Source organism: Callithrix jacchus, chromosome 9 (genome assembly GCF_049354715.1).
Source record: "Callithrix jacchus isolate 240 chromosome 9, calJac240_pri, whole genome shotgun sequence".
Classification (NCBI taxonomy): Eukaryota; Metazoa; Chordata; class Mammalia; order Primates; family Cebidae; genus Callithrix; species Callithrix jacchus.
Window position 1 is genome coordinate 35,379,010 of NC_133510.1, and position 27,102 is coordinate 35,406,111.

At 34.6% G+C, this 27,102-nt stretch overlaps 1 protein-coding gene across 18 annotated transcripts in view; it reads right to left on the minus strand.

The window, feature by feature from the left end:
• The window catches only part of LRRK2 (leucine rich repeat kinase 2), a 152,957-nt gene that overhangs the window by 37,373 nt on the left and 88,482 nt on the right, over positions 1 to 27,102 (minus strand). For all 18 annotated transcript variants that reach the window (XM_078338018.1, XM_078338022.1, XM_035255810.3 and 15 more), the window contains 10 exons: positions 25,876 to 26,094; positions 22,413 to 22,614; positions 21,287 to 21,375; positions 16,222 to 16,409; positions 15,197 to 15,351; positions 14,232 to 14,378; positions 13,901 to 14,092; positions 13,050 to 13,196; positions 8,446 to 8,546; positions 1,802 to 1,992 (listed from right to left, as the gene is read on the minus strand). In XM_078338018.1, coding sequence (XP_078194144.1) covers positions 1,802 to 1,992; positions 8,446 to 8,546; positions 13,050 to 13,196; positions 13,901 to 14,092; positions 14,232 to 14,378; positions 15,197 to 15,351; positions 16,222 to 16,409; positions 21,287 to 21,375; positions 22,413 to 22,614; positions 25,876 to 26,094 — 1,631 coding nt within the window. The remainder of the gene's footprint in view (positions 1 to 1,801; positions 1,993 to 8,445; positions 8,547 to 13,049; positions 13,197 to 13,900; positions 14,093 to 14,231; positions 14,379 to 15,196; positions 15,352 to 16,221; positions 16,410 to 21,286; positions 21,376 to 22,412; positions 22,615 to 25,875; positions 26,095 to 27,102) is intronic.

Sequence of the window (27,102 nt, forward strand, 5' to 3'; positions counted from 1 at the left end):
ATTTCTGGATACTTCCTAAAAGCCATATTCACAGCATTTCAGAAGAGAAAGAAGAGAAGGAATGTTGCACACACTGCTTGGCTACTATGTGACAGGCACTGTTTTCCTTCTTTTCTCCTTTCTCCCTCCCCCCGACCGCCCCTGTCAATGTCAGCACAATAATTTCAAAAGCTTACTATTTTAGGTGCTAGAGATACAATGGTGAAAAAAATGAAAAGTCCCTCCTCTCATAGTACTTAGATTCTGATGGTAAGACACACAGACAATAAATAAATTTTTTTAAATGACAACATAAAGAATCCTAGGCAGCAATAGTCCTACAGGGGCTGGAGAGACACAGGGTCCTCAGGAACATCCTCTCTGCTGAGAGTCCTGAATGAAAGGATTCAGATAATCTTTTATAATAAGTAGAAAGCACATCTGAGAGTCAGATATTGCTGAGTGAAATGAATAGCAGATATAAAGCCTCTGGTATTTGCAAGAAACCTCAGGAATGGAAGTGGCTAAGCACCGTGCCCAAGAAATAAGGCAGGAGAGGGTTGATAACAGGAACAAGCCCTGATCCAACTTTCATGTTCGAAAAATCACTCCAGTGGCTGGGTGAAGAATGGGACATACCATGAGACAGAGGGGAAGCTGGGTACCAGTAGGCAATGAGAGATGATACTGGCTCAGACTTAAACCTTAGTAAGAGAAATTGTTAGAAGCATTAAGATGTATTGGCCGGGCGTGGTGGCTCAAGCCTGTAATCCCAGCACTTTGGGAGGCTGAGGCGGGTGGATCATGAGGTCAAGAGATCGAGACCATTCTGGTCAACATGATGAAACCCCGTCTCTACTAAAAATACAAAAAATTAACTGGGCATGGTGGTGCACGCCTGTAATCCCAGCTACTCGGGAGGCTGAGGCAGGAGAATTGCCTGAACCCAGGAGGTGGAGGTTGTGGTGAGCCGAGATCGCGCCATTGCACTCTAGCCTGGGTAACAGGAGCGAAACTCTGTCTCAAAGAAAAAAAAAAAGATATTATTTGGGTGGCAAAACTGAACAGATTTGCTGAAGGATTAGCTGTGAGGCAAGAGAGGTATAAAGGAATGAAAGGTAACTCTCAGGTATAACAACTGGGTGCCTTGGGATGGGTAGCAATGGCAGAGGGGACATCAAGAGTCTCATCTGGAATGAATGTCATCAATTATTACAGAAGTTGTCACAATTTTATGCATTAAATATTAGTCATGGTTCATAGACTGCTTAAAAAATAGGAATCAGAGATATAAAATCATAGTTACTAAGTGTGTGGAATAGTGATTAATCCCAGGCCTTTTGTCTTGAGACCACAGCCTTTCCACTCCACTATGCTGCCTCTGCAAAGCTTGCTCTGGCTGTGCCTCTGAGACAGGTGAGATGGTCTTGCCGAAGAATCCAATGTGAATCACTCTAGTCCCCTTGAGAAGTATGGACTCATCTTTCCTCATTGGAATCATGTGATTCACTTACTTTGATACTGTAAAGCCTAACTTATACATTTGTATAGAAGTCAGACCAGTACAGAGTTAAGATTATGGGTTCTAGAGCAGAACTTGTGTGTTCAAAATTTATTCCTACTTGCTATGAGGTTCTGCATCGTCTTCATACTCTTATTTTCTGAAATTACAAAACTTGATCAAGAAACCGGTAGTTTTCATCCAAATTGTTTGTAAATGGTTACTGGGGCACAGTGTTACTGGGAAGTGTTCTCAGAACCTGAGAATGAGTCTGGGGTCAACTTGCCATGCACTGAATAGAAAACAACACAACCCACTTACCTCAAACCATCAGCCACATGGAGTGCAATCCTGTGCTGTAGGGTTCTGGTGAGGCTGGCTTTGTCTTGCTGAAGCAGGCGATCCAAGGAACCCTTGGAGGCTAACTCCATCACCAACATCCTGGGACGAATCCCCGCTGCCAGCAAAGATATCAAACTGGGGTGGTGGAGGTGGCAAAGCACCACCAGCTCCTGCAAAAGTCCAAAATCATAAGAGTAATTCAACATCAGGTCTTAACCACCTATCTCCTTCTTTAGAGTCCATCAACAGGCTGACCATGCATTTCTCTAGATGACTGGTCATAGCAAACTTTCCATTCCTTCTCTGAGTTTTTTTCCCGTATCTTCAGTAATAAACACCTGGTTTTAAAACTACAGTTGACTCTTGAACATTATGGGTTTGAAATGCGTGAGTCCACATATACATTTATTTTCTTCTGCCTCTGCCACTCTTGAGACAGCAAGACCAAACTTTCCTCTATCTCCCCCTTCTTAGCCCACTCAGCGTGAAGATAATGAGGATGAAGAGCTTTATAATGATCCACTTCTACATAATGAAGATAAATATATTTCTCTTTTTTATGATTTTTAAATAAAATATTTTTTCTTTAGCTTGCTTTATGGTAATAATACAGTATATAATAGAGGTAACATACAAAATATGTGTTAATGAAGTGTTTATGTTATCAGTAAAGCTTCTAGTCAACAGTGAGCTATTAGTGCTTAAGTTTTTGGGGGGGGTCAAAAGTTATATGCAAATTTCGACTGGATGAGGGGTTACCCTTTATGTTTTTCAAGGGTCAACTGTATTGTCAGAATTAAATTTTTAAGTTCTATTTTTCCTCTGACCCTACTTTAATCAGACATTTAATGCAGAAACAGTGCACACACTGTGGTCATACTAACTGGTTATGTCACATTTATCTGCTGAATTCTAGTTAGCCACAGAATCCTCAGTACAGGATTCTCTGAAGCCACTACTAATCAACTGCACCTGGAGTATGAGGTAAAACCTGCCTATAACCTCTGGTTTAATGACTACAAAAGTTTACTGAATATAATGCTCAACTTCAGAGAAATATATGCTATCATCCCCTGCTGAAAACTCTCTAATGAGTTCCCAATACTCTTAGATTAAAATCCAATCTACTCTCATGGCCTCACTGCCTGATCTGATCATGTCCCAGGCCTCCCAGACCATCTCCTTTCCCCCTCCTTTTCATTCACCACCCTTTTGCCACATTGGCATTCATTCAATTCCAAGTTGAGCCCAGCTTCTTCCTATCACAGGGTCTTTGCCTGTGCTGATGTCAATCCCTAGAAATCCCTTCGCCCTTCACATGGCTGAAGTCTTCTTGCCATTCAGATCTTAGCTGTAATATTACCACATCCTCAGAGTGGCCCATGGGCCACCTTTACTAAGACAACCCTTGGTTGCAACAATCTCTCTTCAATCCAAAAAACATCCGAGATACCATTCTGGCTCGAACAGAGGGATTGCCTTAATAAGGGAGGCCCATGGTGGGCCACTCTGAGGATGTGGTACTATTTGAGCTAAGATCTGAATGGCAACAATCCTCTCTGTGGCCCACATCATGTGAGACTTCACCGCCTCTTTTATGACATTGTTAGGGTTGAATACCAGATTCACTTTATACTGTATGTTGCACTTTACTTTGAAACTGTAACTCAATTGAAATTTACAGCTTATGTGATGTTAAATTGATTCATGCTTTAAACTGTGATCACTGCAGAAGAGCTGCTTCTTAACAACCAGCTTCAAAGATGTGGAGTAGCAGCACCCACTTATTTATCAGGAAACTGAAATGTGGAGAATTCTGCAAGCTGAAGAAGAAGGGCTAAATACCCTGAGAGGGGATTTTCCAAGAACAAAGCTTCAGACTGTGATCACATTTGCTTAGTAGGTAAAATCTTTTTTTAATACCCATGTCTGATTAACTCAGTTGGTTAAAACTGATGAGAACGAGTTAAGTTAGCTTGGTTTATTTTCATAGTCACAGAGGCCTAATTCAAATTTCCTATCCTGGAAAAGCAATTCACTGATTGCAAAGAAAGAGAAGCATAATAGCACAGTGTAATATAGATCTGCCCCATAACTACTGGTAGAATGACCATCAAATGTCATTTTTCTTTCTTTTGTTGTCATCTTTTTCTTTTTTTTTTTTAAAGAGAAGAAGCACATTATGCACACTTGTTTTTTTTTCAATTTCTTCCACCATTCCCTTAGTTGGCCTCCCTGCCTATACACTAATAGGCCCTGTAGGCATTTTAATATACTGATTTCCACCAGAGTTCCCCAAATATATTGTGTAAAATTTGAAATGCATGCTCATGATTAACAAACAAGGCTAAAAAATCAATTTATATAACTAATTACCTACACACCGAAAGAAATTGTGCCAGATTTGATTCACAGATAAGTTTCTATATACAAAATGTTTAACTCAGTTCTAAAACTATGTGACTGTTGTATTAAAATTAAAATGCCCCAGGATATTTTGTACAGACATGAAATTTTATATTACTCAGAATCTCTAAAATAGTATAACTATGTATTTTTTAAAAGTTACAAAATTTACTTAGTTCAGTCTCTAAGAATTTTTTGTAATAAGTCAATGGAAAAATAAGGATATATAGGGTCCAAAAATATAGTTCAGTTCTGATATAAGATGAAAGAATTTTACTTCCTCTCTCATCCTGTTTCTATCTCTCATTCCTAAAGTCAATAAAGGATCAGAAAAAGAAATAAATTCCCAGTAGCGTCCAAACAAGAGAGAGTACAGGAGTGACCACTGTTAGTTGTATATTATCCTTCCTTTCCTCTGAAGAGTACCGTGATATTTGCTGAGGTACTCAACCCTCACCTATACAGCCCATGGACTCTACCTAGTTCAGGGGGAACTGACCCCAACATCAGCCTCTCAGAACAGGTGAGAATATTCTAAGTAACACCATCCTCAGGGCCATAGTGATCAGTTCGGTAACAAAGGTCTAAAGCCAGTCAGCACAAAGCATAGCCCTGAATGTAGTATTTGTTGAGAAAAGCACAGATGACTCAACTGGGGCTGAGAGACATTTATTTATTTAATAGGTTATTTTGTAGGCCATCTGGTTCCTTTGAAATACAAGTGCTCAAAAGAGATACCCTTTTTTCTTCCATACTTGGAATAAGTAATTGTGAAGCCTGGAACCAGTTTACCACAACGAGAAAAGCCACTCTGAAGGAATTAAACCAATATATCAAGGTTAAAGGAATTTTAAAGAAAATTGGCCAGAGTCACTGGATTAAACCAATCCTATGGTGGGTACCTCCCATGACATTTTTTTATAGATGAAAAGTGAAGACAATTTATCTGATAAGCTCATTGCAGAAAGTTGTTCATCTATGAAGAGATGCAGAACAGAGTCTGAAGTATCTAGAACAAGCTTGTGCAACTTGTGGCCCACAGGCCACATGTGGCCCAGGATGGCTTTGAAAGTGGCCCAATCCAAATTCATAAGCTTTCTTAAAACATTATGAGATGTTTTTTGGCATTTTTTTAGCTCATCAGCTATCGTTAGTGTTAGTGTATTTTATATGTGGCCCAAGAAAATTATTCTTCCAATATGGCCCAGGGAAGCCAAAAGATTTGACAACTCTGATCTAGAACTCTCCAGCATATTAAGAGAAAATATAAAGCAGCGCTAAGCAGGGGGAAACAGTCTCAAGTACAACATCACCAAAGCAAAGCCTGCCTTCCTTTGGCAAGTATGGTCTTCGCAGTCCTGATGATCCCTGCCCATGTAAATTAAAGAATAGAGTATCCTTAAGCAGTACCCAGCCCTTAAAAGCCTAGGGTCTACCTTCTTGTTCAGAAAGTGGTTACTTGAACAAGCAAACCTATATAAATGTGAAGAATGTCCATTCTAGTTACCTTTAATAATCAATATAGTCCTCCTTTGATAATCAACATAGTATTTACTTCACAGACATGAAGTCACCCAAAACTACTCAATTTGGAAAGCTAACAAGATAAAAGAATGATCAAGATGAACTCATAAACCAAATAACCTCAGAGAAAATAGCAATAATGCAAGTAACACAAAGAATTAAATTCTGATTGACATGAACAAAAACACTTGAGGACATTTCATCCAAAAATATGGCTACAAAGGAACAACTAGAGGGGACAGAAAGAATTGCTGGAAATGAAAAATATGATTATCAAAACAAAATTCTGCAGAAAGCTAAATAACTGATGAGGCAATTCTGAAAAGCAAATTAGAAACCTGTAAGAGATAGTCAAGTAAGTAACACAAATTACAGATAAAACTTGAAGACGAAATTCAAATTAGAAGGTTTGTCATCTAATATATACTCTTAGAGCAATGATAAGAAATAATGAATCATAAGTAACTACATATGGACTCCAGAGAAGCAGAGGCTTGACTGGATTTATCTTACTACTCTATAAATATATTATATATCTCATCACCTAACCTGGTACAGAGTAGCTGTTAGTAAAAATGATTAATAAATGTTAGGGAGAAAATAATACATAATAGAAGAGAATACACAGAAGATAATTTTTCATGAAATAATAAACTAGATGGAATGAAAAACAACCTATACACACATACTTGTTAAGTTTCAGAACACTTAAATTAAATTCAAAAGACCAAATTTTCAGTTTTCAAAATGAAATTAATGGTAGCCAAGATAGGAGGAAACATCTAACTGACTGCAGACTTCTCAGCAACAGTGGGCACTAAAAATCAAAGGCATTTTCTTCAAATTTTGAAGAAAAATTATTCCTAAAAAATAAAGTATTATATCCACCACATGTGAGGGCAAGATCAAGATATTTTTAACACGTAAGGAGTGAAAACGTTTACCTTGCAAACACTTTTTCTTAAAAAAAATTGCTCGAAGACATTCTTCAACAAAAACTAAGGACAAACCAACCAAGAGAAGGCCATGGAATCCAAGAAATATTGGGAATAATGGAAAAGGGTGAGGAAACTAACTCATAGATTAATCACTGGGCAAGCAGCCTAGAAACCCATCTCTCCTGTTTAGAGCAGTAAGTCATGCACTGAATAGGGAATGCCTTCAAGGGGAAAGTAGATTGTCATACAAACTGTATAATTAAGAACTTAGAAATACTTAAAGGCATGACAAAAATATGTATCTTTCCCTGAAATTTGTTTTTTTAAAAAATATATATATAATCAGAAAACCTCAAAAAGTACATAAAATAAATTACCACTGGTACTCAGGAGGTTAAGGTGGGAGGATTACTTGGGGCCCGGAGTTCCAGACCAGCCTGGTCAACCTAGCGAGACTCCATCTTTAAAAAAATTTTTTTAAATCAGCGTTAAAATGTGGCCCAAATTAAAATATGCCCTTATTTTTTATAAATTGATGATAAATACATAACAATAGAGAATCCATTTGACTTTGATATTTGGAATGTTACTACTCTAGTAGGAAAAGAAGATAGTGACAGAAGGCTTTATTTCCTTGTCTATTTTGGCTCTGTACAAATAAAATTTATATATATATACATTGGCATTTATTGGTTTTGTTCTCAGAACCAAACTACAGACAAAATGTGAACAATTTATTTATGAGTACAGAACAGAATATAAGTGTTATAAACTTTCACTACATAGAAATAATAGAATAAATTACAGAACTTGAGAAGGTGAAGGGAAGAGGAGAAAGAATAGCAGTAATTTTCCTCATCTCACATAGCAAGGGGTCAGTCCATGCTGTTTAGAGGTGGTATACTAAAAAAACAAAAGGTTTCTAAATCATTCCAGGTTATAATTGTTACTATATGAGGAAAACTAATGTAACCAATTTAAATTTTAGGAAGTGGACAGGGAGATGTAGTGAGAGTTAGGATAAGTGTGCTAACTTTCCCCATCTTTTGTAGCAAGTAATCAACAGCAGTTCTTATTAAAGTAGATAAATCCAGAAAAGAGAGGTGCAAGCTTAACAGGGAGAGTTTTGGTTTAAGATTTCTAACCTTCAGTCAAATCAGCAATGTGAGATCATGCACTGAACTTCTTTCACCCTGAACACATAGAAGTCATGCTCAATAAAAAGAAAAATCATCCTCTCCCTGGACCAGAAAAATAAACCATAAATACTCTAACAAAAACAAAGCCTAGGTCAGGAGCTTGCTAAGCTTCAAGGTCTGGAAGCAGATGGAGGGAGCTCAAAGTCTGACTACCAAGGGGTACCAGGGACAAAATTACAGCGTTCAAAAGTCCCAGGTTTCTGCATTTCTAACAATCTCTCAGGGAATGCCAGCTGCTTGTCCACAGAGCACATTTTGAACAGCAAGGTTTTAAAGTAAAAAGGGGAGTATCAGTGAGTCTTACAAAATGTTTTACAACATATTATGTATCACAATTATAAGGATTCTCAAAATACAGTGCTTTCTCAACAGGAGAAACAATGAAAAACTTTCTACCCCACGAAGAAAAGACAAACTAGGATTGTATAATTAAACTCAAGTAAACTTTTGAAGGAAATGTGGTCATTATTTTGCATTTTCACAACTCTATGCAAAATAAGAGTTCCAGCAGATTAATAATGTATAATTTGATATAATTATATTATGAATTTCTTACTTGTCTTAACAGCCTAAGTGATGTATGCTTATTAAAAATCTTCACAGCCACTTCTTCTCCTTCATAGGCTGCTCGATAAACTGATCCAAAACTGCCATCACCTTTTGAAAAGAAAACACAAATCATTTAAATTAATCTGTCCAAGCAAAAAAAAAAAACTAAATAAATTATATCTGCTGTAATTATATATGTTGTACATTTGAAGAGAAATCTGACCTACATGTTTCATTGAATCAAATCTCCTTTACCACTTCCTCTTCCTGCTACTCCAAGAAAGATACATCTAAAGTTTTTGCCCCGAACCTTCCTGTCTTCCCTCTACACATATCCTGCTCAATTATGTCATCCACTTCTGTGACTTCATTTATACCTTTACAAAGAACATTTTCACATGTTCACTTACAGCCACCTCCTAAGTGCTCGCCTATATTTTCAACTTTGTGTTGGAGATTTCACTGATATGTCCTTTCAGCTCTCAATCACAGCCCATCAGAAGCCACATTTACTGTCGTTTTTCCTAACCACGTTTTATTCTACCTTCCATGTAGCTGATGAGAACAAGAGCAAAACTCTTTTTGAAGTCCTTCTGGAATTAAAATTGAGGAGTATTTTAAGTCTTGCTCTGGTCTAACCCCGCAGCTAACACTGGCAGTCCACTTTGTAGCCTCATTCACATTCCTTTCATCTCCATTTCCGCCACCACCACACCCATTTGGTGGCTTCAGCACCTTCTGCTGAATCCCAGGAGGCCTCCTGAGTTCCTCATTTCCAATTCATTCTCTGTCTTGCAAAAGTAATTTTCCTACCATTCCACTTTGATTTTGTCACTCCCCTGCTCAAAAACAAATTAACAGGCATCCATGTTGCCTGTTAAATCAAATCTAAATTCAGCTCTACAGTCATATTGTGGCCCCTAAATCCTTTTAAACTTCTCTTCTTGCTCTACTTCTCATTCTCAAGTTTCAAGTTCAGTAGCTTTCCCTGCCCTAGTTCTGGCTGAACAGTACAACTGAGGAGCTTTTTAAAACACTAATGTCTGGGTTAAGTGATTTGGATTTAATTAGTCCCAGGAGGAAATGGTCATTAGATTTTTTTCTTCTTTTAATTCTATATTTAGTAGAATTAGTACTGAGCAGGTAAGGCTGAAACAAGTGCTTTAAACAAACTGGAATAGCCAAAATTTCCCAAACATGCTTTGTATCTTCAAGCCTCCATACCTTTGGTGAGCTCTGCTACTCCATCACCTCAACCTCCCGAGAGTTTATCAAGCCTATAGGGCCATATACATACCAAGAAATGGAGGCCAGCCTCAGAAACTGACCATGATCAGCCCCATGGACTGTTACTCTCCACTGACATTTAGCAAATCCTGTTTGTACAATATTTATGGTTCTCATATAGTGCCTTGAAATGTAGTCACTTGATGGACAGAAGTGAATACATACAAAACAATCTATAAGGAAGTATAACAACTTGTAATTTCCAAGTGGTAAATTTACACATCTATGGAAAGTTTCTACCTATTTGTTTATTTTCATATGTTTATAATGAGCATACATAATTATGTTTTATGGTCAGAAACATAGTATATTAAAATAATTAACTCATTTTAGCATGTCTTGTATTTCCACTAGATTGTAAATATGTTAAAAGTATTATTTGCATCTTATCAGTCTTGGTATCCTCTTGTTCTGTCCCTCCAGTACTTAATAGATATTTGACTTTTAAAACCCATTAGTTAGGGTTGTTGGTTCAGAGATTTTCAGGGAGAACCATTACATATTGGAATCAGAAATAGAATCAGGCAAACAGAAGAGGGAAAAGAGAAAGAAAGCAAGTAGAGGGGGAAGGGAGAGAACGGGTTGGAGAGATGGAAACATATACTAGATGCATCTTGTTCTGCTTCACCTCAGTCTGGACAGCTATCAACAACAAAGAAAAATTGTAATGGAGCAGAGAGAAGAAAGATACTCTAGGGAGATACATCAAAATTTCAAGTTGGAGTAGAGGTTTCTAATTTTTTAAAGTCCTTCTCTGAGAGTCACTGCTACATTAATATGAAGTATAGATTGCCATGTCTTTCAGATGACTGAAAACAAAAATAAAGTTAAGGATGACTATTGTATATTTGTGACACCTAGGATGGAAAGAAAATTGAAGGCAAGAAAATTTTCCTAACCCCTCAAATCATACCACTGAAGTGGAAGTGTACCTGCCTTGGCTCTCCAGAAAAATAAATAGCTCCACAAAGAGAAAATGTACCCTGTGACTTCTCAGATGTGTGAACAAAATCCCATACATTTATATTTTAAAATACATTCATAAAACAAGTACATTTATATCTATTAAGGTGGGTCATATTAGTCTTTTTCCCAGTTATCTGGGAAAAAGAGAAATATCAAAAGCCTGAATTCACTGCTGTCCTACAAGAAAAATGGGAAGAGGGGAAATGGAGAGAGGCATGAGCTTCCCCAGATTACTCTAATATAAAGATACTGGAGGCTCTACCTGTAAAGTGTTTTTTAGAAGGATACACCAAATTTGTTTAAATCACTGGTACTAAACTCCGCCTCTTTAGCAATATCCAGAGACATTTTTTATTGTCACATGTCGGGGAAGAAGGGGGAATACTACTGACATTTAGTGGGTAGAGGCCAGAGATGCTGCCAAACATCCTACAATGTACAGTATGACCCTCAATAACAAAGAGTTATCCAAGCCAAAGTGACAACAGTTCAAAGACCAAGAGACTCCTATCTATATTGCTTTCTGTAACTCAACATGGGATTTATGGATTTATGGGACATAAATCTAGAGAAGGGAGGGTAATCACAAACATTTTCCTATCTGTGTAAATAGAGAGACTTTGTAAATGACACTTCTACATACACTACCCAAAATGTGCCCATTCACCTGCAACACATTTTAATTCAGGGAAAAGAAACATTTTATGGATCTGTGGCTGACAGTTTGAGATTTCTTCAGAGGAAGGATGCACTTTGTCTAGTACTTTCCAGTATACCTTGAAGACTGGAGTTGGTTAAGATGTAGGATTCAGCAATGACAATTCAGCATTTTATGTTAACCCACTATTACTAATATATTAACTTCCTGAGTTCCAAATAATTTAAATTCATCCTAAACTCCCCAAGAAATGCCAATAAAGAAACATATAAGGGGTTTATTTAGCTTTAAATATCATGTCCCAAATTTTGGACAATTTTTTGTTAATTTTAGGTATTATCTAAAATTAGACAGATTTTAGGTATTATCTCTGTGGAAATTTAATTAAAATTAAATTTATACACACACAACAAAAACTTAAAAAAGTAATGTTAGAATTATCTTCAAATGCTTTATATTAAATCAATCTAATGCTTTTCATAGTTTTCCCAATGACTCTCAGGAATGTTTAAAACTTGAGTATGTCAGCCTACAGTTAATAGTGATATACTGAATACTTGAAAATTGCTATGAGAGTAGATTTTAATAGTTCTCACCAGAAAAATAAGTATTTGAGATAATGCATATGTTAAATAGCTAAACTTCTCCATTCAACAACATATACATATATTTAAACATCATGTCGTACACCATAAATATATACAATTTTTTACTTGTCAATTAAAAAATCAATGTGTTCAATATATATATATATATATATATATTTTTTTTTTTAAATGATAACTAAGGAGCCAGACAGATCACAGCATCACAGGCCTTGTAAAGATATTATTAGCTTTTATTCTGAGACACATGAGAAGCCACACACGTGATCAACAGAATGACATACAGTGACATGTCATATGTTGACTGTTTCTTTCCCAAAGTACTTATATTATGTACATTTTTCATCCTTTGAAGTATGGGCATTTTTAAAAAACAGCTATTATGCCTAAAACTCCATTTGCTATGATAGGACAGGTCCAGGAAATCAGGATACAAATGAGAATACTGGAACATGGTTACCATGACTTCACCTTTTCTCAGTGAGCACTAAACATGCTACACGAATTCAGTGATTTCCATCACTATTGAAAACCACTGATTGAATTCATGGAACCAACAAAGGTAAATTGTTCAGCATACCCAAAAATAAATAAATAAATAACTTGAATATGTCACCATGTAACACTTCTGATTTTTCAATTCCAAGGCTTTTTATGACTATTTCTAGGAGAATTCAGCATTGTCATACTGAGTCATAAAACCCCTGCTTTGAGTACACTGTGGTGTGCTTCCTTTACCTATTCTGTCATTTTAAATATAAAATATGGCTGCTTCACTTAACTCACATGAAAATCTTATTTGCCTCCCACACCCTGGCAATTAAAGCAAATGCAAGAATATATTTCATAAATATTTGTGCTTCCACGACAATCCCATCCTCATCTTGATCCTAGTCTACATGATTATGTGGAAAGCAAATTCCAGATCTGTAACATGATATTCCTTTAAAATATATCATTCCAAATAAAAAACATTATAACAAATACATGAAGACACTAAAAATATATGAAAATATAATTATGAGATCTATTTTCTAAATTATAAGGAGAAAATTACATCCTAATTTTCATTCTCAAACTAACAAAAATAATTACCTAGGAGAAACTCTGGCGCTTGTTCAAATTCCAACTCATCATTATTCAACATAATATTTCTAGGCAGGTCAGCCAAAATCAAGTCAGGGGCAATCTGAGCTATTGGAATGGTGAGCCTTGGTTCATCTGGATTTACTAACAGATCTCCTGAGAAGTAAAAAAACATTTTTAAATAAAAACAACATTTAAGGAGATATGTAAATTTGTGGGTTTGATGTGAAAAATCAATTGAATATTTTCTATAATTTCTAATCCCTCCCTTTCTAACCAATCCTATATTTCTCTAGAAAATTTGAGAATATTTTAAAGATTCATTTAGTATGTATCTAATTGGAATTTTAAAAATTTATTCCTAGGTTCACTTGTTAGACAATAGAATTCTGAACAGCTGCAGACTACCAAATATCTGACTAGAAAGTTATCTATTCTATGTTTTTGCCACATTTATGAAGCTGAAGCTGTTATTATATGGCAGACATGTTGGTAAATTATGTCTGTGTATTTTCTATTTGAATCTTATAACAATTCTATGAGATAGATGTGGTTGGTGTATTGTCTATTTGAATCTTATAACAATTCTATGAGATAGATGTGGTTGGTATTCCTGTTTCACAGATGAGGTTAGGTTGCTTAATGAGCCAGCATTCAAACCCTCAAATTGTCATTTTCTGAATCTAGAATACAAGATTTGATTAGTAATAAATATAATCTAGTTTTCTGAACTGTCCCTATAATTGAATATACTATTTTTAACTCATCCCTATGGATAAGAATATATACATTTATTTAAAGTCATTTCATAATATTGAAAGATCAGTTAAAAGCTTTTGTTAAGTTTTATCAAAACATACCTTCCTCTGCTTTCTTCATCAAGTCATCAAGTAAGATTTTTTTATGTTCTTCACCATCATTAAAACTATACAATGCCCATTTCTTCAATAGAGTTTCTCCTTCACCACAAATATCAATCTCCAACAACCCAGGAAACCATTCTTCCATGAGAGAATCAATGTGGTCCACAACTTGGCCCAAAAGAATACAGCCTACATGATTCAAAACAGAGCTCAACACCTTGTCTGAACCTCATACTGTCAAAAAACTTTAAGGTAAAGTTTTTTTTTTTAAGTTTAGATTTTTGTTTTTTTAGTGTTAAAATTGAAACATTTAAATTGATTTCCTTACCTTTTCTACAAGAAGGAACTGTAATTTTCAAGAAACTCTCTGGGTGATTGTCTAAGACTTCAGATCCTACCAGACAATAAGCTTCAGGAGACCAATTCAAGTAGATGCCTTGTCGCCAATACATTCTGTTTGGGCGAAGTGCTCGTTCTAAAAGAAATTTAAATGGATCCAAATGGTGCCATTAATTATTAGCTATCTCATAAATTAAAGGGAAAAAATCTACTGCACACACCACAAGTGATTGTAATATAGATTTATTCACTTTGAAAGAAAGTATTGAGTTTTTGACATGAGTCCCCATCCATATCTGTTGATTATTATATTAAATATTTTATCCATAACTTTACAATAAAATGAGTTAAACAGCATCATGCTGTTAAGTAGTTTAATATGCTCAGTAGATGAAGAAAGAGAATCATAAGTAAGTCCTCATAATTTTTAAAAAGAAGTTGATCATGCTAAACCCAAAACTTCTTGAACTTTTTAATGCAATGTAACTATCTATATGTTGATTAATTCTAATCAAGGTGAGGTTTATTTTGGAAACCTGTAACACCTATGGAAAGCTAATTTTAACCCCCAAAATGATATTTTCCCTTTGGAGCAACAAAATGTCTCTATTTATTTTAGAAGAAAGAGTTTGCATGATAAACACCTGTATTTGCTCTTTTTCTTCTTTTTTCGTAAATTTCTCAGCAGTTGTGCAACCGAATAGAGATAGTTACAGTCCCTACAATGTGATCACAGCCAAGATCTGAGTGAGGACATGAGGAGTTTTCTTCCTGACAAACTGGATGAGTTTATATGTTCTTGTGTGTCTTTACATTGCCTACTCAAGGTTTTATGAGCTTATTTTCTGATTCTTCAGCTGCCTTCCAAACAAGTAAACTCTGAGAAAATGGCATATTACTTTTAAAATGCCATCTCCCTAATTTCTCTAAACATTGTCTTCATTGAATACTCACCTCTCCCTGAAAGCATGTAAGGTGAAATCTCAAGTAATCGATTGATTAATCTCGACCAAAATCCCATTGGAAAATAAGGCATTTCATACAGTCGGATGATAATTTCAGAGTTCTCACAATGGGGAAGCTCTATCACAGGCCTGTGGTCAGACAAACTAAAGACAAGGACTCTATCATTATACAGTCTCACAAAATACCCAACCATGTTGAGCAAATAATTTTACTGCTTAAAATCAACAAGGTAACCATTCCAAGCAATTGTAGTCTTTTTGTAACATTGTTTCACTACCTGTGTTTCCTACACCAAAAATTCAGTGATCATTAATCAATTCAAATGCACACTGATGTAAATGCATGAAATATTTTCAGTAATCCCTATGTACTAATATGTAAATTATTACAATTAGTTATGCATAGACAAATGAAATCTTATATAAATCCTGAAAAATACACATCCTAGAAAAAAGAGGATATTTATTTTTACAATTGGCTGCATTCATCAATCAATGTAATTTGCACATTTCAACATCATATAACTTTATAAGATTTCCCAGTAGCTTATAAAACAGTAAGAAAAATTTCTACACTATAGGCTAGAACGTAAGCATTCATTGTGATGCCATAAATGCTTTTAACATTCTGTTGAAAACTCACTATCTTCTCAGAACTTGCTTAATAAATTCTCTCAGTATTGTTTAAGAACACACACCCATACACACACACACACACACACACACACACACAATTAATCTCCAATATTTACCTTTCTTAAATAATTTAAACAGTGATAAGCCAACCAGTAACTATATACATAAAATAAGTGATTTACTGTATCTTTAAAGTGTCAGATACAATGTTTTCTTTAAAAATAAATGATATATATCAGTAGGAATTTTAGACTAGAAGTAAAATACATTATATTTATTTATTTGTTTAATACATTTATTATAGACTAAAGTTACTTTGACAATTAAAAGAATAGATAATGAATTTCCATGTAGCAATTGTTTTAAGACATGCTTTACCTGCTTGGAACCAGCAAATATTCTTCTCCTATTGGCAAAGCAATCTGGAATTTTTCCAGGAGCTTAAAATACTGTGACATGTAGTTCTTTGGAAATCTCCTTTTCTTTGAAAGAAATTTTTCCACATCTCTACGTGAAATAATTCCCTTAGGGTGTTTTGGACAACCTTCCACTTTCACTGTCAAAATCTGAAAGATTTGAATCATAAATAATCACTAGAATTTATTTTCTGAAATGTTGCAAATTTAAAGCATTTTATCTGTCTTTGCCCAGTGAAGGTAGTCAGAAAGATTTTAATGTTTCCAAGTACAACACAGTATCTAATTTCTCTAGCAACCCTGTGGCCTAGAAGTTCAGAGGGGCATTCACTCTGAGAAAAAAAAAAAAAAAAAAGAAAGAAAGAAAGGAAAGAAAGAGAAAGAAAGAAAGAAAGAAAGAAAGAAAGAAAGAAAGAAAGAAAGAAAGAAAGAAAGAAAGAAAGAAAGAAAGAAAGAAAAAGTTAAATTAAGGAGTTAATTCAGATCAGAAATTATTAAACTTCTCTGAAACCAATGAACATGAATATTTTCCTAGCTCCAATGAAAAGATCAATCCAGTACCTTACATCTGTTTTGCAGTCTCATCAATAATATATTCCCAGGAAAATTATCTTCCAGACAGTTATCAAAACAGGTTAGAAATAGAAATATTACTTTATATTTATATACTAGGAGAAGGTTTCCATGAATAGGAAGACAGACTGTGCAGTAGAGTTTCATGATTCTCAAAGTAACTATTGCATTCTGATAGTTTCTACTTGCAGTTGTCTAGGTCAGTGGTTCTGGTTGAGGCCGAGAATCTGTTTTCTTAACAAGCAACCCTGATGATTCTAACACAGAGATCAAACTTTTAGTTTTGATCATTGTCACAGCAGTTAAAAATCAGTCAGAACGGAGATTCAAATCCAGCCTCTACTACTAGCTATGTGTTCTGGGGAAAGGTATTTGCTTTCTTTAATGCACACTGTTGCTTCTCTGTAAAATGAGATGGTAAAAGTGACTCTCTAAGATTGCCCTGAGATTTAAATAACACATGTAAAGCAAGCAAAGTACACTTGACAAATTTTAGCATATTTATCTATATATTCCAATTTATTTTACTTTGTCAAGTTCACTTTAAAAAGAGGTTTGTATTTTATTTTCCTCAGCAAATCTATAATGTTTAAGGAATACTTAAACAGAAGCAAACATTATTTATGCTATTATGTAGTTGAGTGAAATACCAGGTTATAAAGTCCTTAGGCCCAAGGGCTTGTCTTACCCATCTCTGTATTTCTATTTTGTATGTACAATGTTTATTGAATCAATGAATGGATGATTGATTGAACATACTGGTATCTAATGACAGTGTGCAACGGTCCTATAAATAATAAAAACTGTTGTTTAAGACTTCTCCCATACTGTGTACTTTATAAAAATCTCAGATTGCTCTTACAGTTTAGGTGGTGAAGAGAATTGGTTGCCATTTTAGCATTTTTTTAAGTTCTAAGACCTTTTTTGACAATTCAACTTCAACCATACTTTATCTTTTCTTTGTAGCACTCTGTACAACTCAACCTATTATATGTTTATTTATTAGTTCTCTTCTCTCATTTGAATATCAGCCCTATGAATGTATACACTCATAGGTCCTGGAGTCAAATTACTTGGTTTGAAAATCTAACTGTACCGCTTCCTGAAAGTGTACCTTTAGATAAACTATTCAACCTTTCTGTCAATTAATTTCTTCATCTGTATCATAGGAGCTAATAAAGTACCATTTGGAACGGTTGCTGTATTACATGAGATAATCTTTGAAAAGCACATAGTAAACTCATGTATGTTAGCCATTATTATCTAGTTATTCTCATTTATTTTATTAAGGTATACTTATTTTTTAAAGAGTTTGTGCTTGATTTTCCTAGTAGATCTATAGTGTGCTACCACTATTTGTAGTAGATAGTTTCCAAAGTTGGACACATCATTTCTATCCCTATACATAGCTGCTATTCATACAGAGTCTATTTCTCTTCCCCTTCAATCTGAGCTAGGCTTGTGGTTGCTCTTGTTACTAGAATGTGCCAGAATTAATATTTTTGCCAGTCCTGGGCCTAGCCTTTAAGAGGACTGAAAAATTCTGCTTCATTTGTCTTGGTAACCAGCCACCATGAAAGATGTCCAATTACCCTGTGATCACCATGCCATGAGGAAGCCAAACCTAGCCATATGATAGGCCACACGGAGAAGCACCAATACTCCAAAAAGGTGCAGGTAGCTTTCTTGCACTTTCCAGTTCAGTTCAATGAATGAAGTCTAGTGAATTGACCCATGCCAATACCATGTGGAGCAGAACCACACAGCTGAGCCCAGTCAAGCCACAGAAAAATGAGAAATAATAAACTGTTAGCATTTTAAGCCTCAGGTTTTTAAGGGGGCTTATTAAATAAGAATAAAATCTGTATCATTATATTGACTTTATCATCCTTAAAAGATCTCCTAATAACATTCTTTCAGACTAATAATCTTTATAGCTAACTGATGCCTTATTCAAGGAAAGAGAATTTTCTAGGTTTCTTTGTATTTCTCCCATGTATTCTTATAAGATTAAATTGTCATGTAAGCTTTTTAATATTCCACTTGATTAATTCAATAGGTCTCTTTCGTATCTCTTTTATCATACAGTTAAATGAGTGTTGTAAACTTTTCCATGTATTAACAGAACCTTTTTAAAACAAGTTTAGTGACCTAACAGCTCATTTTAACATAGAGAGTGGGTGGGCTCATTAGAGCTTCTGCTCCATGAAATTATTCCTGCCCTTGCCTTGATTCATGAAGGTGAATACTCCTATTTATTTTTGCTAAGAGCTGCCAGACAAGTTGCTCTTGGTTTCACTTGATTATTTAGAGCTTTCATTTCCTTTAAACCTCAGTGAGAAAATGACACTATATTTCAATTTATTGGCATTAATAAAAATGATGGTACTTCTTTTTTAGCTTAATAAGAAATTTAAATTATCATTTTATTGACATTTTAAATCTGTCTTTTAAAGTAACTTTGAGTGGCTCAAATTAACTTAATTTTTACTTAAATTATCATATTTATATTATAACTATGCTAATGAGAAAAACTTTCATGGAGTTTCAACTTAATTACTCCACAGAATCATCATATATTTTATTGCAATCATAGTAAAAATCTGCATTTATTTTTTCATGGAGTTTCAACTTAATTACTCCATAGAATCATCATAAATTTTATTGCAGTCATAGTAAAATCTGCATTTATTTTTAAAAGGGGGATTCTGATACAAACTTCTTCCTTATTCTACTGTACAAGATATGTCCACCATAATGTTCACATGTGTGTAACTTCAAATGTTCCATAGTGACATGGAAACACATCACTTTTGGGAGAAACTTTAGCTTTTCCTTGACTATATGGAGTTGGGCTACTTTCTGATAGCTATTGTGTGCCAGCCAGGACAACAAAATTGCTAGATATATTTAAAACTTCCTTTGCTATACGGGATGCAGCTACCTACACATCTTTTTTATTTGTCCCCATACATGACATACTTTCCAAAACTACATGAGTACTTCTCTATAGTTCTCACATTTTTAAAATAACGTTCCTTAAATTGCCAAATAGATCCAATATAAAATTAGCTAACATTTGCTGCTCACTTACAATAAACTAGGGAGGTAATATAAAAGACAATTGTCATTTTCCTTATTTAAAAAAATAAGTAAACAAAGGCTTAACAAGTTAGGAAATTTCACAAAGCTAATAAGTAATTAGAGGAGACTGAAACACAGGTCAAGCTGATGCTTGAGCAATTGCTCAGGGTCATACTACTGTCTCCATTATCGTTTAAAAATTGAGTGAACCCACACCATCCATGAAATATGTGTAAAAGCCTGAAAATCTAATTTTAAAATACCTACCAAAATAGTAATAACTGACACACTGCAAATTATTGCTGATTGCAATGTTTCAATATGCCCTCGAGTTCCATGGTGTAGGACTTAGCCTCAACTGAGTTCTCTCTTCATAATAGCTTCCTTTGTTCCTTAGATGGAATTTAGGAACAATTATTCAAGACTGTCCAAGTAAATTTAATTACCTTTATCGTTTAATTGGAAGAGATATTTCTAATTTAAAAATACATAATAATTTCAGGGACTTGGGCAGCCACATGCAAAAGTATAAATTATATTCATAAACAAATCAGTAGCTTAATGTTTTTCAACTAGGGTAATTTTTCACACTCCCCAAGCCATATTTAGCAATGTCTGAGTACATTTTTGCTTGTCACAGCTACAAGATACTATTTACATCTAGAATATAAAGGCCAAAAATGCTCCTAACATCTTACAATGTTCAACAAAGAATCATCTGGCCCCAAATGTCATCATGCTGGGGTTGAAACACTCGGAGGTAGTATGTTTTGCTCAAATGATCTTTTATGTCAAAGCTATAGAGATGGGTTATTATAAGTAATTAAACTCATTGGTAATGTATTACCATTTGGAGAAAAAAATCATTTTCCATGTGAAATGTAAGAAAAAAATAGCTATAACAAGTACCATCCAAAGTTTTCAAAATCATAAGCATTTAAAGCTCAGATCATTTCACTTAAGTAAAAACTCCCCTCCATGTTATCTAGATAGAGGTTTCACAGGCCCAGTAACCCAATTTTCTTATATGTGTTTACCACAAGGATTTCCACAAAGCTTCATTCAACTGAATAATTCAATAACCAAACCAATGACATAATCAGGATCGAGAAAAGCAGCATGGGGCAAAGTAGTACAAACATCTGTATGTGACTTGAAAACAAAGTCATGGACGTGAACTTGAGATGTCTTTCCTTCTTCCATGAAGCTCTTCAAGTAGTCTTCTGTGTGAAGTGTTCTATAGTTTTCTAAATTCCCAAAAGTTTCTGCCTTAATTAAACTCAAATTCTAAAATGCTCAATGCTCTGGGCACCATCTGTTCTATGCTTTGACCATAATCTCCCTGTGCCGCAAAAATAAAAGACACTAACCTGTGCCATGATTTTACAAAGCCACTTGGGTTCCACAAAATACAAGTCACTTAACTGCAGTGCTGGGTCTTGAAAATGAAGAAGGACTCCTGTAGTAAAAATTCATCAAACAGTGAAACATAGAATCTAGAACAAACATCAAGAGGCTTTAGAAAGAATCTAGTCCAATTTCCTCATCTTACAAGTGAAAAATTTCAGCATAGTTAGTGGCAGAGCTGGGACTAGAAGCTATGCATCCTATGGTCTAAAGTCTCAATATTATAATGGAGCATTTTTGAACTACATAAAATGATCATAGGTAAGCATATTTGAGACACTGATATGCATTACAGAGCATATTTCACACATAAATAGAAATTCATAATTTTCTGTTTAGCTTGCTGAATAGACAATATGAAGACATGTTTTATTTTCAAATACAGATAAGAAACACAGCATATCTCAGAATATCTTAAGAAGGATGGGGAAAAGGAACAGATCATAATCCACAGGAACCTATTTGGTTATACAACAGAATCTAGGGATCAAAGGAAGCTTCCCAGTCACTTCCTCAACTACTACCAAGCAACTCACATATTTCTAGCAAGCTAATAAGATCAAGTACACAATTAACACTGAAGTTGGTTTGAGAATTTTTATTTTTGAGATCAATATTTGATGCAACAGAGCTAGATCTACTACTCAGCAGCTGCATCATCTCAGGGAACCATTGATTCTCCAAGCATCCCAGTTAAACCATCCCAGCAATAATTCCCCTTTGCAATATAAAAATAACTCTTACATGCACTAAACTCATTTGACATTATGACAGATATGGCTGTGCACACGGTTCCACAGCTCCTAAATAGTAAAGGCAAGTTCTAGAACCCAAATGTTTTAACTCCCACTCAGAGACTCTTTCCACTACTTTACTCCTAATTTCTAAATTTGTTTTCTTATGAAATGATACATAATTTGACATTCACACACATGACGATCTTCCAAAAAGAAAAAAATCAGTGGCCTATTAAAGAACTTGATGGATATTCTCTCAACTTTGAATGTAAATGCCATACAAGATTCAGAAACATTTTTACAAATTATTACAGCTGAGCTTTGAAAAAAAAAAAGACAGAAACACACAAACCTGATTCATTTAGAAAGTGAACTGCATGAGGAAGCTCATTTTCATCTAACTGCAGCTGATTTTCTCTCACAAGTTGTAATAATCGTTTCTGGTCAATTACAGGAAATTCAATTGGCACATTTTTACGCTCTGATAAAATGATTTTCTCAAGTTCAACATAGCAATCTGGGATCAGCTGTCCAACAACAGGCTGATCTCGGATCTGTGAAATTACAAATGACAAACTGTAAAAATCTATTTTATTCATGTATTTGTCAAATGGTTGGCAAATTCAGTGCTAATACTTTTTACAGAAACAGATCTAATATTCAGAAGCACATTTAAAATAAAATCAAAATATAATGAAAAGCTATAGATTGTAAGAAATAAATACAATGAAATTAAAATAAGAAAATTGTTGATCCAGAGGCAAATTTGAAAATATCAAATAAAACAGCATGAAAATATTTATCTTGCTATCCAGAAACTCCATGGCAAAAAAAAAAAAGATAAATCACTAAGCATAAGAAAGATTTTTTATTTCTAAGACATTAAACTTAATGGGAAATAGACAAGCTAGCATAAAATATTAGTACAAATTACAAGAGCTTTTGGATATTATTTTAAATAATCAAAGTAAAACGTTAAATTTTGTGCTTGTTATTCATAAAATGTTATATTGGTGAGATGTATTTATCAACAGTGAAACCTGGAGACATAAAATCCTACTCAAGCTATGTTTTTCATGGAAACTTTAACTTGGGAAAACAAGAAATTATCTAAACACCAGTGATTCTGACAGGAGAAGATGCTCGTTCTAATCACTGTCTACAAATTAAAAAATATATATAATAAGCTTTTTTAAAGAATGGCCTTAAAAAGATAGTTTCTATAATTAACATAATTTCCAAGCATTTTTTAAAATATAATTTTAAACAGAAATGCAACTCTTAACAATAGTATCCAGAATGCCTGTAAGAACCACCAGATGGCAAACTCTCCCTATTGCTGAACCTATGAAAATTACATATTCTTTTTACCTGAAAATACCAATCCGAATTCCTGCTTAAATTCTTACATTTATTACAAATAGAAATTCAGCACACACAAACAAAAATGAACTTGCTCTTTTTCTACTTGTGACTAAAACTTTAAGGAGGCAGCCATAACCACTACTTCCATATTTACCTGCCAATGGTTACTCAAGAGACTGTTTCATGCATCGCTTGACTGAGAGAATTAGAGATAATTTCACTAACCTTCACTTTTCATGTTCCCTCTCTTCGTCATTCATAAATTAAGATGAAATAGAACTTCAGATTGAGGTTTATGTTTTAATCCAAAAAGGTAACCTCCATATAAAAGTAAATAAGGGTTCTCAAGGAAAATAAATCAAGTAGAAACAGAATGAGTTTTACAGGGCTAGGTCTCAAGGCCTACAGAGATGCCTGCTCTGCTAATGGGCTGGATGAGAGTAAAAGGAGTGTTGTCAGCATTGAACCCTGTTTTGTCCTGCTTCTCCTTTCAGCATGATTATCAGTTCACTGACAACCGGAGCCAAAGAATAAAACTTAAAGTGTCAGCACAGACAGATGTTAATGAGGTTGAGACAGGGAAAGATTAGAGAAGAGCTAAGATCAAAAGAAAAGATGAAATATAAATGAGAGGACAAAAAAAATGATCTCTAATAGATTAAAACTGCTACTTGAATTCAGGTTTGAAGCACCTTAGGGAAGAAAGAATTTTCAAGTTATGGCAGGCTCACAGGTCCTTGGTCATCTGAAAGAGTCACTCTTCTACAAAGCAATCAAATGAGTTTTCAACCCATTATGCCAGAATGCTGCATCCATCAGCAATATATACTTTACTTTAAATAATATTGGTATTTCTCAAAGCATTTGTTTTACTTTCTTGTAAAAAGCTGTCTTCAAAGTTGATTGATAAGTGCTAAAAGAAAAACTGGTCTGATTTATTGATAATGATATCTATTAGACAACAGTAGTATTAATATAGCCTAAAGAACCATCTTATCTGTGACTTTGCTTCAACTAAATTCAGGGCTTTTCAAAACAAACTCATCCTCCAACAAGTCTTTTTATAGATCTGATACATTCCCTGACGGCAATGACAAAAAGAAAAATTATCAAACTATTCTCAGTAACAACAAAGTTTTTCAAGTATGGGTATAGTCCCAGGGAAAAAGAAACCTGGATTAAGAGATTAACTGGAAGAATACATTTTGTATATTTGTTTTTCTTTAAGTCATATTACTTTCTAACTGCATGTTCCACAAGAGAATAGGAAAATATACAAATAAATGGTATGCCATTTTTACATGACACTAACATCTATCAATAAAACCTTTTAATAACTATAATAAATGTGTGTTGAAGGATACAAACATACAAATTCTCTCCCTGGGCACCGCAAAAGCCATCACTTTAACAAATGGCTCATTAGGTTTTGGAGAGAAGTACACATAATCTATATAAATGTAACAGAACTAAGCTAACTGGCCAACATGGAGTTACAACCAAGGTGACCATATAATTTATCATCCAAATTGGAATGCTTTTGAGAATATAATGGGACACTATTAATAATTATGCTGGGACTGCCTGGGCTAAATAGGACTCTACTTATCAGCCAGGATCTAATCATTACTGCTAATGAGGTAAGCCAGGAGAAACTAAGTGAAATTCGTCATTATGTTTGCAATATTAAACTATTCAGGGTATTTTTAGTACAGTTTACACCACGCTCCCTGTAGAACCCAGTGAAGATTTCCTTTTCCTGCAAGTATTAAAAAAGGGTGTTCTCTCTGATAACTGATTTATTTATGTTTTATAAATATTTGGCTTACCAGAAGATAACTTTAGAAATGTAAAACATAATTCCTCAAATGAAAAGCACAGTTCTGACAGCCAAGTTAGTGGTTTTCATGACTAAAAGAAACAGCTGCCTCGCAATACAGAGGGAAGAAAATTAGGATGGGAATCATAGTGACAAAATACAAAGAGTGGCACAAAAGATCAGGATGTCCATAAAACATGAAGTCCAAAAGGAAGGAGCAGATGGAAAAATAACAGTCAAAAAATGAAAGAAGAAAGATGATCTCAAGGCCTCAGCATTCACCTTTACCCTTGTGGTTGAATCACTAATACAGGAAGCTGGATGAGAAAGGGCATCGAAAACATTTTCTCGGATTCTCTCTCAGAAACATTTTCTCAGTATCCCAGAAACATTCTCTTAGTTTCTCTCAGGATCCTCTAATTATTTTTTATTCCCATTTCTATGAATTAGAAATGAAGTCTGGCATAAAAAATTTGGAAATGGAAAGTCCTTAAAAATGCTAACAGTAATAGTGAAAGAAACCCCACAATTTTAAGAGAGTTGCTCACTTCTCAAAACTTCTGGCATTTCTAAGCAGTGGCATAACATGAGAATTAATAAATTATATTTCTCTACCAGCCTACCATGTTACCTTGAAGTTAAGGCTCTCATTTATGATGGTTTTCCGAAGTTTTGCCAAAGCATCAGATTCCTCAGTGGCATTCACAAAGTGGTAATCTCGAATGGCAGGGAACCCTCGCTTATTCAAGAGTTCCTTGGTGATTTTACTTATGCAGGCTTTGCGCTGCTTCTCATCAGAAACATCCGAATGTGTGCCAACAAGTATCACAGGAGAAGAAGAAGCACGAGCCTAGAGGGAAAGACACAAAATGCTCTTGTGTTTGCTTCAAAATTGGGCCTGCTCACATTCCTGTTGATATTTGCTTTCCGTGACATTCACTTGAGTGGTAAAGAGAAACTAACAGACCTCAGAGGAAGAAAAGAACTGCCCTTTTTTCTTAAACCTAAGAAAGAAATGTAACCTTAAGACATTTTAAAAAGTAATTTTGAGGGCCTTCTTAATCCAATTCTTATTCCTTTTATGAGGCCTATGTAATAGTAGTAGCATAGTTTTCCTTTCTCGTTTTCATGCCTTAAAATGAATTGTTCGCTAAGCACACTCCTAACAAAATAAGGATTTCATAAACCCACAAATTATATCAAATCAATGTCATACACTATATTTTCTCTTCCTTAACTTTGAATTTGATCTTCTAAATTCATTTTAAACTCACTTAATTTAGAGTCTATAATGGAAGAAGAAAAGCCACTGGAGAAAATATTACTACCACTGTAATATTAAAGTGGTAGTAATATTTGCTTGCATTGGCTAGCTGTAAAAAACTTAAAAAAGGAAAAGTTAAAAAATACCCCAAATTACAAAACAATCACGTACGTAGCCAAATTACATGGTTAAGTGTCCTGACACAAGCCTTTTTAAGGACTTTACTCACGGAAGAGCTCACTGCAGCATCACACAAACAGCATTTTAGTCTCAATTCTAAAAAGCCATAGTGTTTGAAGGAATAGCTGACAGCAAGACAGAAAAGGAAAAGATAGAAAAGCAATAAAAGGGAAATTCCAGATCTAACAGCATCATAGTCTGGGACCACCTAAAGCATAGAACCTGAAGGACTTCACACCAATGGATGATGTATATAGATTGCTTTTCTTTAATGTAGTTTATTTTAAATTAGAAAAATTTAGATTTCATTTAAGAAATAATATGTGGCGATTCCTCAAGGCCTTAGAAATAGAAATTCCATTTGATCCAGCAACCCCATCACTGGGTATATATCCAAAAGACTATAAATCGTTC